At 53.4% G+C, this 14,493-nt stretch overlaps 2 protein-coding genes across 5 annotated transcripts in view; both read right to left on the reverse strand.

The window, feature by feature from the left end:
- The window catches only part of CHMP6 (charged multivesicular body protein 6), a 6,385-nt gene extending 6,261 nt beyond the window's left edge, over window positions 1-124 (reverse strand). Inside the window, exon 1 of the mRNA XM_027691613.1 lies at window positions 32-124. Within this exon, the coding sequence (XP_027547414.1) occupies window positions 32-94 (63 nt within the window). The 5' untranslated portion in view covers window positions 95-124. The remainder of the gene's footprint in view (window positions 1-31) is intronic.
- A 3,057-nt stretch (window positions 125-3,181) lies between these two features.
- The window catches only part of RPTOR (regulatory associated protein of MTOR complex 1), a 102,230-nt gene continuing 90,918 nt past the window's right edge, over window positions 3,182-14,493 (reverse strand). For all 4 annotated transcript variants that reach the window (XM_027691601.1, XM_027691603.1, XM_027691600.1 and 1 more), the window contains 6 exons: window positions 10,210-10,316; window positions 8,086-8,213; window positions 7,905-7,991; window positions 5,201-5,317; window positions 4,900-5,029; window positions 3,182-3,459 (listed from right to left, as the gene is read on the reverse strand). In XM_027691601.1, coding sequence (XP_027547402.1) covers window positions 3,391-3,459; window positions 4,900-5,029; window positions 5,201-5,317; window positions 7,905-7,991; window positions 8,086-8,213; window positions 10,210-10,316 — 638 coding nt within the window. In that variant the 3' untranslated portion in view covers window positions 3,182-3,390. The remainder of the gene's footprint in view (window positions 3,460-4,899; window positions 5,030-5,200; window positions 5,318-7,904; window positions 7,992-8,085; window positions 8,214-10,209; window positions 10,317-14,493) is intronic.

Consider the following 14,493-nt stretch of genomic DNA (forward strand, 5'->3'; position numbering starts at 1 on the left):
CCGCCCCGTTCCCGGTTCTCCCCTCTCTCACCAGCACGGCCCGGTCCTGCTCCGTGACGCGGCTCCGCCGTTTCCGCCCGAACAGGTTCCCCATGGCCGCTCCAGCCCCGGCCCGGCCCGGCCCGCCCCCGACGGCGGCCGCGAGGGGCCCGGCCCCGCACAACGCGCAGCGGCGGCGCAGCGGCGGCGCTGGGGGGGCGCTGTGGGAACGGGCGGGAACAGGGACACCGGGAATGGGATACGAGATATGGGATATGGGATACAGGGAACGGGGATACCGGGAATGGGATATGGGATACAGGGAATGGGGATATGAGATAGGGGATACAGGGAACGGGGATACCGGGAATGGGATGTGGGATACAGGGAATGGGGATATGGGATAGAGGATACAGGGAACGGGGATATGGGATATGGGATATAGGGAACGGGGATACCGGGAATGGGATATGGGATATGGGATACAGGGAACGGGGATACCGGGAATGGGATATGGGGAATGGGGATAGGGGGAATGGGGATAGGGGGCATGGGGAATGGGGGGGGGCTATAGGGGATGAGGTTATAGGGAATGAATGATATAGGGCATGGAAACAAAGGGAATGGGGGCTATAGGAGATGAGGGGATCTATAGGGGATGTGGAACACACAGAATGGCAGGTATAGGGAATGGAGTGCTGGAGGGGCCAGGGGCTACAGGGGCAACACTGAATTCTTTCATAGAATCATGGAATTGTTCAGGTTGGAAAAGCCCTCTGAGACCATCACATCCAACTGATCCCCCAGCACTGCCAAGGCCACCACTAACCCATGTCCACACTGCACTTAAATCCCTCCAGGAATGGTCACTCCACCATGGGCAGCTGTGCCAGGGCTTTCAGGGAAGGAATTTTCCCTCATATCCAATCCATCCAACCCAGCTCATTCCTCGGGGCTGCAGCCAGAGCTCCAGAGCTGGATTTGGGCTCTGCGGAGCTGCACGGGGGGATCACCCTGTTCCTGCTGCTCCTGGGCTGGGACAAGTGTCTGTCTCCCAACACCTCCCCCTGTAACTGGCCTCTTCCATGGGGAAAAACTCCTGGAGCCCAGCACCCCAAATCCAAGTCAGTCACAGCTGCCCCTGGCCCCCCTCCTGCCCCAGGAAAGGGTCCTCACACCAAAAAGTGTTTCTGCATTTATTTTTTATTAACCATTTATTTGTCTGTAATTGTTTTACTCTCACATTACAATTGTGTGGGGGTTTTTATATATTTTTTTTAAATTTTATTTTTGTAAAATAAATAGAGATAAGTGAACTTTTAAGGTAGGACACTCTCCAGATCCTTGGTTAAACTCCATGATTGAATCTCTGCATCAGACCTGTGGAAGCACAGCCCACACAAGCTCAGGAGAAAGCTCAACAGCCCCGAGTTCCCTAAAATCCCACGTCCTGGATGTGGGGCTGCACCAGAGCCCGGCAGGAGCAGCAGCTCCCACCATGCACCTTCCCCTTTCACCAGGTGTTTCCTGGTCCTTCAACAAATACACTGATATAAGTTAAAAATCTATTGTTTTTTTAAGCTGTGAATGTTAATGGGTTACGTGTGATCCCAAACTCTGGCTCCCCCACGGAGGGGACCCCACCGGGCAGAGGCACAGCTCTGTTATTAGACCATAATTAACTTTGGGTAACTTAAAAGTGGATTTTTAGGTAGTTTTTTAAGTTTAAAGCCTTTGATTCATCATCCTGTGACGTGGCCCTTGGCCTCCCTGACACGGGGGACGGCGCTCGGTGTTTGAGGACCCTCTCCCAAGCCCGAGTCCTGATGTGTGTGTGGCACCTTGGGATGGGCACCAGGCCACCTCCCCGGCCCTGGCCCAGGAGCCTCAGCACACACAGGAACAGAGAATTGGGGCAGCAGCAGCAGTGACAGGTCAGACACACCACGGGGGGTGTGGCAGAGGTGAAGTCACCGTCAGCACAGGGACAAGAGGTTTCTCACCCCTTCCCTCACCAGTGTTTCCCTCACCATGGCTGGCTGTTTGCTGGGAGCCTGCGGATCCCATGAGACTGGCTGGAAGAAAAACTGGGAATTTCTGGACCCCGCAGGTTGCCACGGTCAGTTTTGCACAGAGCAAGTTCTGCTCTCGGCCAGGTACATCCCACCTCTGGAAGGAATCCTGTCCTTTGGCTTTGCCTCCCCCTTCCCACACCCATTTCCAGACCCTGCACGGACCCCAAGGGACAAAAACATTCATTATTGAGAGGTGGGAGGTGCGGAAGACGGAGCAGGCTCTCCCTGGGTAGCTGTGACAAAGGTGCTTTGCTCAGAGCAGGTGACCTGCTGCCTTCCCCCTCCTCAGTGATTCTCTCGTGCTCAGCCCAGGTGGTTCCATGCCCAGTTCCAGGGACAGAACAGCCACAGCCGTGGCCACACAGTGTGTGCAGCTGCAAGTGTCCAGACCCTCACCAGCACCTCGGTGACCATGGACTGGCCCCGGGGCCCCCTCGCTGCCCGGGCAGAGCTCCCAGGGCACCAGACGTGTCCGTGGAGTTCCCTGTGGGCAGAAGGACAGTGGCAGCAGGAGGGACAGTGCCAAGGTGTCCCAGAGTCCCCACCAGCACTGTGGGCTTGGCTGGAATGTGGTGACACAAGTGACTCGCTCCAGGCTCGGTGGGACGTTGGAGATCTTCGTTCTCTTCCTTCCCTCTTCTTCCTCATGTGCAGCCTCACAGTGTGGGGCGTCCTGCCCTGCTCTTCTCATCTCCTTGAGCCCCTTCCCCCAGGATTCCTGCCTCCCTGGGCCACCAGGTCGCCTTCTGTCCTTGCTTCCAGTGGAGAGGACGCTGCAGGGAGGGAGGAGGAGGTTCATGCAGAGGAGACACTTCCCTGCCTCCCTTGCCCCGCTCAGCAGTGCAGGAGCAGGTACATCCCATGCAGACAGACAGCTCGGGTCTCGCTGCCCTGTCCCAGGAATTCTGTTTGGCACAGGGTTGGCAGCAGCGGGAGGGTCCCGTGGAGCTGTAGGTGAGTCCTGACTTAGTCCTTGAAGCAACCTACGCTCCAGCAAAACAAGGAACAAAGACTAAAACAAGACCCTTCTCAAGGGTGTTGCCTCATCCAAGTCCTTCCAAGCTCAGGAGCCGTGTTTCTGACAGAGAAGCCAACCACTGGAAACAAAAATAAATGTTCCTTTTCTGTAGCTTTTAGAGGATATAGCTGGAAAACGAAACGAAACGAAAACAAAAAAAAAAAGGAGATTGTCTCTTCCCCTTGTCAAACCCATCAGTAGCTAAGTCAGAAAAACAAATGTTCAAGTTATGGGGTGCAGCAGCAGCCAACACGAAACATTCAAGTCGATGATTTCACTATGTACAGGAGGCCCTGCCCCGGACCCGCTCGCTCGCCGTTATCTGATCCTCTTCTCCACCGAGTACACTGAGATGTAGTAGTCATTGCTCCCGACGGCCAGGTGGGGCTGTGGGCAGAGCACACACACAGTCACGGCCTCAGGCAGGTTGGAAAAGCCCTCCCAGCCCATGGATCCACCCCGTGCCCCATCCCCACCTTGTCCCCCAGCCCAGAGCACTGAGTGCCACGGCCAGGCCTTCCTGGGACACCTCCAGGGATGGGGACTCCAAACCTCCCTGGGCAGCCCCTGCCAGGGCCTGACCACCCTTTCCAGCAAGAAATTCTTCCTGATGTCCAACCTGAACATCCCCTTGAGGCCGGTCCCTCTCATCCTGTCCCTTGTTCCCTGGGAGCAGAGCCCAAACCCCCCCCGGCTCCCCCCTCCTGTCAGGGGGTTGCAGAGCCAGAAGGTCCCCCCTGAGCCTCCTTTTCTCCAGGCTGAGCCCCCCCAGCTCCCTCAGCTGCTCCTGTGAGTGCCTCCCCAAAGGTGCAGGTGTGGAGCAGTGACAGGTAAGGGTGACATTCCAGCAGGGACACGAGGCTGCTCCAGCTCTGAGTCTGCTCTGACGCATTCCTGCAGCACCCACACTCCCAGCCCATTTCAGGCCCATTTCAGCCACAGGGAAAAATTATGGGGACTATTAGCTGCCAACTGCCAACATAATTTCTCTAAATGGCTGCAAATCTGCTCGTTAGGAGCTGCCTGGGCTGAAAGGGAGCATTTCCTGCAGTGAGGGACGGGACAGGCCTGGCTGGAGCCCCGGGCTGGGCAGGGCTTTGCTTTGCTTATTTGGCAAACCCATTTTAGGTGATTTTCCCCACTTCTTCCTCCATCCCCAACTGCAGGGCAGCAAAATCGCTCCTGGCTTCCTGCAAAGAGGCTTTTCAGAACTGAGATGAGCCTTCCTTAAACCCTCTACCCTCAGGATGGCAAACACACATCCCTGAGGCAGGAAAACCACCTTCCCCCTCCTGCTCAAACCCTCACAGGGTCACACAGCTCCTCCCTCCCCTCCTCCAGGCCCTTGATCCTTCCCACCGCTCTTCTATTACATATTAAATATTTGTGTGCTGATCTGCAGGTTTCTAAAATAACTGTTTGAACTCCTTCCTGTTTTCCCATCCGTTCACGTTGTTCTCTCAGGTTTTCCATCCCTGGGTGAGCAAAGTCCACCCTGCAGATGGGACCTGCCTCCTACTTGAGCAGCAACCAGATTCCCTGAGTGCTGTGACATATTCCAAATTTCCTTTTGTTCTGATTCATTCCAGCCTTTATCAGCTCATGCCTTCAATTCCTGCAGCTCTCCCATTTTCCTGACGTGCAGTTTTTTCCCTGCACAGCATCAGCTCTACGTAAAACGGTGGGAGAGCAGCCCCAGAGAGCCGGGGTGAGACTCGTCTGCAGAGCCCAGGCAGGGAATAGAGAAGCACACAGAATTTGGAAGTGTGAGCCCTCCCAATGGACACTAAGACATGCCAACCCCAAGGCCAGGCAGGGCACACAGACCCAGTGAGGGTGGAAGGCCAGGCAGCTGATGGCTCCGACTCTCTGGCCCATGAACCCGTCGTAGTATTTGATGTTGTTGATCAGCTCCCCGTTCCCGTTGTAGATAGCAGTGAACTGATTCATGGAGCCACTGGAAGGGAATGGAGAGAACACGGAGTCACTGGGAATGCTGGCTGGGGACAACACTGCTGCCTGGCAGAGCTGTGTGTCACACCAGCGTGCAGACAGTTCTGGAACACACGAGGCCCCAGGAATGATGTCTGTGGGGGTAAATTGTCCTCTCCAGGGTCCCAGGACTTACCAGGCGAAGAGGTTGGCCTGAGGGTGGATGTCGAGGGCCGTGAGCCCCTTGACGATCTGCAGGACCTTCATGGACTCGGGCATCCGGGGGTCGAAGAACCGCACGTCCCCGTTGACGCTGCCAACACAGGAGTTCCTCAGGGTCAGGCTGTGCCCCAGGCACATCCCACAGCCCAGGACATGGAGCTGCAGGGCTGTCTGTGAGCTGCCTCAGTGGGAAATCAGGGCAGAGCAGAACTGTGCCCTTGCCTTCCCCCTCAGCGCGGCCGAGCTCCCACCAGTGTCACTCACGTCTGGCTCAGTGCTGAGCAAACAGCCCTGCTCTGCCCTCAGGAGTGATCCCTCACTGCCTCCATCGCTCACAGCTCATCACCCAGCGTGTCTGTCACACCCAATAGACCCAGCTCCACGTCAGCCCCCAATTCCTGCTGCTTGGCACAGCGGGAAATTGCATTAGAGAGCTCTGAGCAGATGGGATGTGCCATCCATTACTCCAGGTGTCTGCACAGGGCCACACCAGCCCTCGCTGCCAAAGGTGACCAGGTCTAACAGATCCTGGGGATGCTCAGGCCAGGAGTCATCCCAGGGAATGGCTTTGTCAGAGAAGAGGGGGGGAAGCAGCAGCAGCAGTGACAAGGAATTGTGTTTGTAAATGAAGTGCCTTTCAAACACAAATGACTCCTGTTTGTTAAGAATCTCTGAAATCCACCCCAGAATCAGGTCTGTGAGATGCCAAGAGGGCACATCCCTCCTACAGCCCTGGAGCCAAGGACTGGAGACTTTGCTTCAGTGCATCTGTTCTGAGCTCCTTGTAATCATGGGATCATGCAATGGGGTGGGTTGGGAGGGAATTTAAAGCCCATTTCATTCCCACCTCCTGCCATGGTCAGGGACACCTTCCACTATCCCAGGTTGCTCCAAACCCTGTCCAACCTGGCCTTGGACACTTCCAGGGATGGGGCCAAGACACTGCTCAGCTGGGGCACAGAAAGACAAACAGAAAAGTCTCCTCTGGCATTTAAATCCCCAATGATCTGATCCTGCTCTGCCAGCAGCATCTGTGAGGCCTCTGGCACCACAACTTTAAAGAGTTATTTTTCCCAAATCGCTGATGGCCACACAAATGTGAATCACCCAGTGGAGCTGAGAACAATGGAAGCATTAATCAGAATATTGCCTTCAGTTTCCCCACCTCTGGAATAACTAATGCTGACCAAAAGGCTGTTCCACAGCATTACTCAGAGCATTGTAAGAAGCTGCAACTCCAGCTGTCACATAATTAAGTTTAAGAGAAATTAAACGTGATTTACATCCTAAAGATTAGATGGAAATAGTGTTTGAGAGATCAAATATAGAGTGACTTCATGTAAAGCTTTGGACCTTTACAGGCCTTCAAAATGGTTCTGAATGTATAGGGAGACTGTGGAAGAGCTTCAGCATGGAAGTGAAGCTCTGTGGGGAGGGATGACACAGGAAACACATCCCAGCTGGACAATAACAGGCAACAAGAAGCAACAACTGAACACAACATCACTGGGGAACCAGTGTTGGACAATGGGGAGCTGCAGGATCCAGCTGGAGTTACACTCCTGTGTCCCAAATCCCTTCCTGGGCCAGGGAAAAAGTTCTGCTGAGGCTCAGAGAACTGCTCCACCAGCAATAACAATTTGTGTTTCTCAGGGAATAGTTACACCAGGATCTCACTGTGCCCTAACATTTGTTTTTCTTGGATCTTGCTGTCAGCTGAAGCAGAGGGAATGGGGAGGAACTGAAGAAGAGAGTGAACTGGGAGGAACTGGGAGTGAGGTGGCTCATGTCCACAACCTGAGCTGCTCTGGGAGGAGACCAGACCTGTTGTTTGAAGCACAACATCTTCTCACACCCCTCCAGCCCTGAGAGCAGCCCAGGCTGAGAAGGGCCCTGAGGGGACAGCCAGCCCTCAGCCCCGGGGCACACAGACCTGACCCCCGGAGCAGCTTAGGGAAAGGAAGATTAAAAACTCTAATATGGGAGCTCGACAGATCTGGCAGCTGCATCACATAATCCCCTTTCTGAAAATCTTCATACATTTTTGCTGGCCCATCCCCCACCCCAGGAATGTTCCGAATCCCAGAAAACTACGCTTTGTTTCCATTTTGTAATCAAGAAAAAGAGGCTCTTTGTGTGCAAACAGTGGCTTTGTGACAATAAATTATATTCTGCTGTTCTTTAATGGCCAAATCAGTATATGCTGCTCTCGCTGCAGTATTTACCAGGCGGCAGAAATGGATTTATGTGCAGAAAATTGCCAGGCAGCACAGTAATCCTTCCCAGCAATATGCCTGACAGATGCAACATCAACCTTCCTCCTCGTGTTCTCTCCCAAATGACCCCACGGAGACGTTGGCAATAAAGACCCACCACCACAACATATTCTGTATCCAGCTTGGGCTCCTGCCTCGCTCCCTTCCTCCCTCACACGCCTCGTGACAGCGATTCCAGCATCTTGTTTACTCCCCAGCCACACCAACAGCCTTCCAAGGAAAGCTCCACAGCCCTCTTTGCCTTCTCTCCACTGAGTTTGGAGCAGGAGTTAATTACTGATGCAAACGTCAAAACTAAAGAGCTTCACCCTCCCAGCTCTTGGGACACCAGGGGCAGAATTTTAAAGGGGAAAACAAACTGTGTGCGAGGGAAAACAGCTCCAAGAGTAGAATCTGGTGTACCTGACGCTCATGATGTTGCCCTCGGGGTGTTTCTGCAGGTAAGCCTTCACCACCCAGGCCGTGTGCTCCCGGTAGGTCATGACCCGGCTGGGGAACAAGGAGAGACACGTTTGCAGGGCAAAGAGGAGGAGGAGGAGGAAGCAGGAGGAGCCCAGGGAGCCTGGGAAGGAGAGGGAATTACCATTCACTGAGGGCCATCCTCCTGTCGAAGACGCGGATGGAGCCGTCCCCCAGCCCCGCCACGATGAGCGAGCGGTGGGAGTTGCAGGACAGGCTGGTGACACAGCTGTCAGCTCCTGTGGGGATGTCCTGGGGGGAGAGCACAGCACAGCCACGCTGAGACACGGCCTGCCCTCCTCTCACTGCCCTCCTCTCACTGCCCTCAGGGTCCTACACCAAGGGCCTGCCCCAACCCTGCCAGTGTCCGGGGCCAGGTTGGAGAAACCAGGGCTAGTGGAAGGTGTCCCTGCCCATGGCAGGGGGTTGGATGAGGTGACCTTTAAAAGTCCTTTCCAACCCAAACCATTCCATGATTCCCAGCCTGCTTTTGCAGTGCTGCTCAGCTGTTTTTACTAGTTTTAACTGAAAATGTTTTTCCTCCCAACAGGCACAGGGATTATTCCGAGCAATCCTTTTGCCTGTAGCAAGTAAAAGAGAGCAAGTGGGTGGAAGGGACCTTAAAGCCCATCTCATTCCAACCCCCTGCCATGGGCAGGGACACTTTCCACCAGCCCAGGTTGCTCCAAGCCCCGTCCAACCTGGCCTTGGACACTTCCAGGGATGGGGCAGCCACAGCTTCCCTGGGCAGCCTGTGCAGGATCCATTGGAGCTGCAGGAGCTCATTTCACACTTCAATCCTATTTTTGCCTCTGTGCAGATTCACCTTTGGAGCTGCTGTTCCAGCCTGGGCTGAGCTGTGAGAGGCACCAGGCCCGGGGCTGCTCCAGCCCCAGCCCACCCCCAGCTCCTCCTTTGAAGCAGCAACACTCAGCAGAAGTGCAAATGAAGCACTTGTTCCTGCAGCTCCAGCCCAAGTGCTTCCAGAGGTGTGGGGTTTTGTACTTCAAAGAGGGAAGGCACCTTTATCCTCCTGGATTATTCCTGCTCTTTGTGCTGATTCTCACTTTCCCAGTTACTGAGTCAGGAAGTTCCAATCACTTGAATTTCAACAAAACCCAATCTTCCCAATTAAAAAAAGAAACAACATGTTTTTAGACACTTTCGGTGCAATCATTAATCATCATAATTTAAAAGATTTTCGCCTCCTGAATTTTGCCTCCCCCTAATTTACATAGAAAAAAAATAATATGCGAAAGTAATTAAGATTAACAGAGGCTTAATTATCCTGCATCGCGGGGTCAAAGTGTCGCAATTAATGTTCATCCAAGGGTAATTAATTTCGAGAAGCTTTGAAAACTCCACTTCCTTTTCATTCCAGCATGGTGCCTCCGTTCTCACCGACCAGCTGCTCCTCCTTGGAATTTCTGAGAAACTTCCCTGTGATTACGAATGACACGAACTCTTGCAGTGCCTTTTATCTGTTACATGGCACAGAAAGTTCTGTGTGACTGAAACTGCCCTTGTTTGAGGTGTGAACACCCCGGGGCCTGGCTCAGGTGTGGACTGAGCGGGTATGGAAGTGCTCTCCACATGGATTCAGCTTTCCTGGACACACACACCTTTGGCTGGGAGGCACTGGAGCAGTGCTGCTCCATCACCAGCTCCGTGTGTGCCCCAGAGGAGCAGAGATGGCAGCAGAACGTCCAAATGCTCCACCACCAACCCAGCTCACCCCTGAATTTCCTCACAAATCACAGAATTGTGGAATGGTTTGGGTTTAAAGGGACCTTGAACCTCATCCCATTCCACTGCCCATCCCAGGTTGCTCCAAACCCCGTCCAACCTACTCTTGGACACTTGCAGGGATGGGGCAGCCACAGCTGCTCTGGGCAACCTGTGCCAGGGCCTTTAAAGATTTACACTATTTCAATTACATGCTAATTAGGAAACCCAACCTGCATCCTGCTGCCTGCCTCTGGCTTCCATATCCTCACCCTCCCCAAACACTGCTGCCTATCCAGAATAACAGCAGCAAGAAAGCCCTGACACTCTCCCTGAGCACGTGTGTGTGGTTTTACTGATCTTGGACCATGACCCCAGGGCAGGGAAGCAGAGCAGCAGGAGCTCCAGGAGCTCCAGGACCTGGCAGCTCCTCACAGATGAGTCTCAGCTGCTCTGGGATAACTCACCCACGGGATGTGCTCCAGGAGGGAAAAGGTGCCTGGGACAAACCCCCAGGTGTTACCTGTACTTTCATCTCCCGATCCGTGTCCCAGATCCGGATTATCCTCACGTCTCCCGAGGTCATCAGGAGCCCAGTTTCTTGTTCCCAGTCGACCACCATCCCTGCCCCTAGGACAGAGCACAGGCAGGGGTGCAGATCAGCACCAGCATGGGCAGAGCTGCACTCAGAGCATCAGCTCCCCTGACCTCATGTGTCAGACACTGTCACTGTCAGAGGAAATGTGAAATCCCACACACACATCCACACATTCCCCACATGGGATCCAATCAGCTGCTCCTGGATTGGAGTCCAAAATGCCTCTGTCCCCTTGTCTGAGTGCTCAGGGGGGCCGAGTGCAGCCTGTCCTGGCAGGAGGGGAGCACAGCTCCCAGGACACTGCTGGGGACTGCCAAGGGGCCAATAAATTATCCAGCACCTCAGGAGAACTCGGGATTAAACAATGACTGAAGCAGACTCAACTGGTGACACCTCACAGAGCAAGACCTGAGAGCCCCTGGATCACCACAGTTCCTCATTCCAACGTAAAGATGTGGGAATTGTTTCTCAACAAGGAACAGCAAAGTCAGTCAGCTGCAATATATTGAATTTAACAGCTGGTGGGAGCACAAACCAGTTTGTTGCACAGACTGGTAAGGACGGGAACACCCTGCAATGACAACACCTAAAATCCTTTACAAGAGCTTTTGCTCCTCAACTCTGAGGGCACAGACCAATCTCCAGGTGAAGTTCAGAACAACATCCCATCCATTCTGTAAGAGCATGACAAGGGATTTTGTATCCTCAAAGCACCTGACACCCGCTTACAGACAGACTGTGTGTGCTCATGAACCTTGCTGGGACAGGATTCCCAGAGCAGGGTGAGTGCAGGTCACCTCCTTTCTGGGAAACACTGGCAATGAACCCCCTGATTCTGGTGGGGAGAAACCTCCAAGGAACAATTCTTGGACATTTTACTGGGAGGCACTTTGTGCCTGTGTGCTGCCTCCCCAGCTCAGGAATGTCCTGCTCAAAGCAGAGCCACACACCCATCATTGTTTGCTTTTAATGCTGCAAAGGGCTGAGCAACCCCAAATCTATGGGATTTCCAGGGAGGCTCCCATTCATCCCTTAGAAACAGAAACAAGAAATCCCAGGAGCACCACAGGAGGGAAGCAGAGAAGAGCTCCAGGTTTGGTGCCTGTTTGCAGCCCCTGGGGCAGGGCAGAGGCTCCCCCAGCAGCATCCCTGCCCTGCAGAGCAGCATTCCTGCCTCTCAGAGCACTTGTCCACCCTCTCCTCCATGCCAAACCCAGCCTCTGGTGCCGAGCAGTGTTTCATAACCACACAGAGCCCAGAGTCAGAACCCTCTGCAATGCATCAGGATTGCAGCTCCTGCCCTGAGCCACTCGCCTTCAGCACCATTCCCGTGTCTCCACTCCACAGCTTGCTTGTCCAGAAGGTACAAATGTGAATTTTTCTGTGTTTACTGCCAGGAATCAGCCCCAGCAAGAAATTGAAGCCTACCCCAACATGCTCTTTGTCACCAACGGGCCACAAGTACCTTGTACCAGAACAACCACCTTTACAGGGCACAAAGGAAATGACAGAAACATCCTACAAACACTGAGTTTTCCCCAAAGATGACAGAATGACCCTGTTTTGCCCAGATCCAGATAAAACATTTTCCCATCTCCCCTTCCTGAGCATCACAGCTGGCCAATTCCTGATCTTGCTGCATGCACGGAGGAGATTGCTGACATTTATTGACAGCCCGTCACCTCACCGCAGGAAATTCGGGACTCTGGGCTGAGCTGGGAGCCTGGATCTTTATCTTTAGTCAAATGGGTCGTTCCTTCAGATTGCCTGGCAGCTCAGAGGGCTGGAGAGCTGAGGCAAACAAGCAGGCAGTGATTGAGATGATAAACATCACTGAAGTGTTTGCATTTGTCATCTCGTTTATGGCCCATGTGACAAGATAAACCTGGCAGCTGAGATGGATCTGGCCATTACCATCCCTGATGGAGTTCAGCAGGCAAAGTGCTCCGAGGCAGCTTTAAACTCCCAATTTCCCAGTTATGTTCCCCGTTTGAAGCCAAGGTGGTTTTGTCTGATCAGCACCAAGTCTGGGTGTGGCTCCAGGGGCTGTTCCATGCAGGGGGACGCTCCCACTGCACCCCAGCCACGCCCTGACCGAGGAGGGGAGCCCAGGATGTGACTGGGAATGCTGAACCAGAACTCCAAGCTGTCTGAAGAGCAGAAAAGCCTTTGTACGTACATTTAAGTCATTTGGAAGTGGGTAAGGGGGAAGGAAATGTTCCATCCAAAGCACACACTGACAGCGTGGAACGAGACAGAAATAGCTGAACTATTTCCATGTACGAGGAAACGTTCTCCTGGTAGAGATGATCCAGGATTGGCTCATGTTTCCATGCTAAATTCATAGTATTTTGGGACGAGAAGCAAACGTGGGACTCGGTACTAACGATCATTTCCTTTTTAATTAACAGAGGTCCTTCTCCAGGATGTTACAACCGAGCCCGCAGCTCACCCGCCGCGTCCTGGCTCAGGGCTCTGGCACCTGAGCTGCTCCTCAGCCTCCTCCTGGCAGGAAGGTGATGCTCTGAGCACCTGTGCAACCCCACAGCCGGGCTCTGCCTCACCTCCCACCTCCTCACAGGATCGGGGTAACAGGGACAAGGCTGTGACACGGCCTGGCACAGGCCAGGGGTGGGACCCTGGTGCTCCCAGAACGCAGGAACTGCCCCAAGTTGTGTCCCAGCCCTGCACTGCTGCAGTGCATCAGGAGTGAGGATCACAGTTTTTCCCCTAAGGAGTATTATGTTCTTAGATAATGAGCAACAAATATTCCACAGCTCAGGAAAAGCGATTTTTAAAGGTCCGTGGTGAGTTGTTGTTTTTAGGTTTGGGTTTTTTTTGTTTGTTTCTGAGTCTTTTAACACCAGCACTTGCAGCTCCGTGTGACGTGAGTTTACACACACCAACAGCCCTTCCTGGAAGTGTGACTTCCCATGGCTGTTCCCTCAGGATTCCCTCTGAGCAACTGGTCTGGATGGGACAGTTCCCTGTATAAATTTCCATAACTAACCCTGGTGAAAGCAGCTGCATTCCCAGCGTCTGCCTTCATCTGGAACGTCACTGGAACGTGGCCACCCTGTCCCTGGCATTTCCATGGGATCGGGAATATCCACGTGGAACACAATATAAAAGCATCTTGGATTCTGACTGATCATTTTTTAATCACGGGCCCTCCTGGTTGAGCAGTGAAACACATCCCTGCTTTAATTTCCAGGAAGCAGTGGGAGGGTTGGATGACCTCACTCATCATTAATTTCTACAACATCCTCTCAAAAAGTGTCGCTCTCCTCCTGCCAAGGACTGCACAGCGAGGGACAGCAGGAGCTGGGATGCTGGGAATCCAATTAAAAGAACACAAACCCCTGGAGCTGCAATTCCTCCAATGATCTTATTGCCATAAAATAATCTGACCAGGAACACGGTGCTTTTCCCAAACTTCTTACTCCTGAAGGGCAGGACACCAGCACCCCCTGACTCCTGCCAGCCCAGCTGCCTTCCCAGTGCTGAATGTCCCAGCTCAGACTTCACTCCGTGCTCACACGAATTCCAGGGATTCCTGGAATGACCTGCCCAGTGGCCTGACAGGACCTGGCCCAGTAAGCCACTGGTGTTTCTTTAATTTATCCCTGACCTGTGAGACAGCCCCCAGTGATGCCAGAATGAAGAGACCATTCCCAGCCTTCCTTCTGGTAAAAATTCCTCATGGAAGCCTCAGTGATAAGAACAGATTTTCTGTATTATAGTGACAAACCCAGGATATTTTACCATAAAATCATGGAATGGTTTAGGGTGGAAGGGACCTTAAAGCTCATCTTGTTCCACCCCCTGTCATGGGCAGGGACACCTTCCACTAGACCAAGTTGATCCAAGCCCCATCCAGGGACACTCCCAGGGATGGGACAATATCTAACTATTGCTGATGTATTTTGCTGTAAGGCAAAGAGCTGATTCAATACATATTTAAGAGTTTTTCAGCGGAATGGGAGGAATCCTTGTGCTGCATTTGTCCCCAGGAGGACTGAAGATGCTGGAGAAGGCTTGGATCAATCTCTGTGTGCCGGGACCGTGGTCGGGCGGTGGCAGCGGGATCGATCCAACTGGAATCCCCTCCAACTGCTGCCTGCCCACAATCCCCTCCAACTGCTGCCTGCCCTGGAATCCCCTCCAACTGCTGCCTGCCCCGGAATCCCCTCCAACTGCTGCCTGCCC

The sequence above is a fragment of the Neopelma chrysocephalum genome, unplaced genomic scaffold (assembly GCF_003984885.1).
Source record: "Neopelma chrysocephalum unplaced genomic scaffold, ASM398488v2 Primary Assembly neopelma1_84, whole genome shotgun sequence".
In the NCBI taxonomy this organism is placed as follows: domain Eukaryota; kingdom Metazoa; phylum Chordata; class Aves; order Passeriformes; family Pipridae; genus Neopelma; species Neopelma chrysocephalum.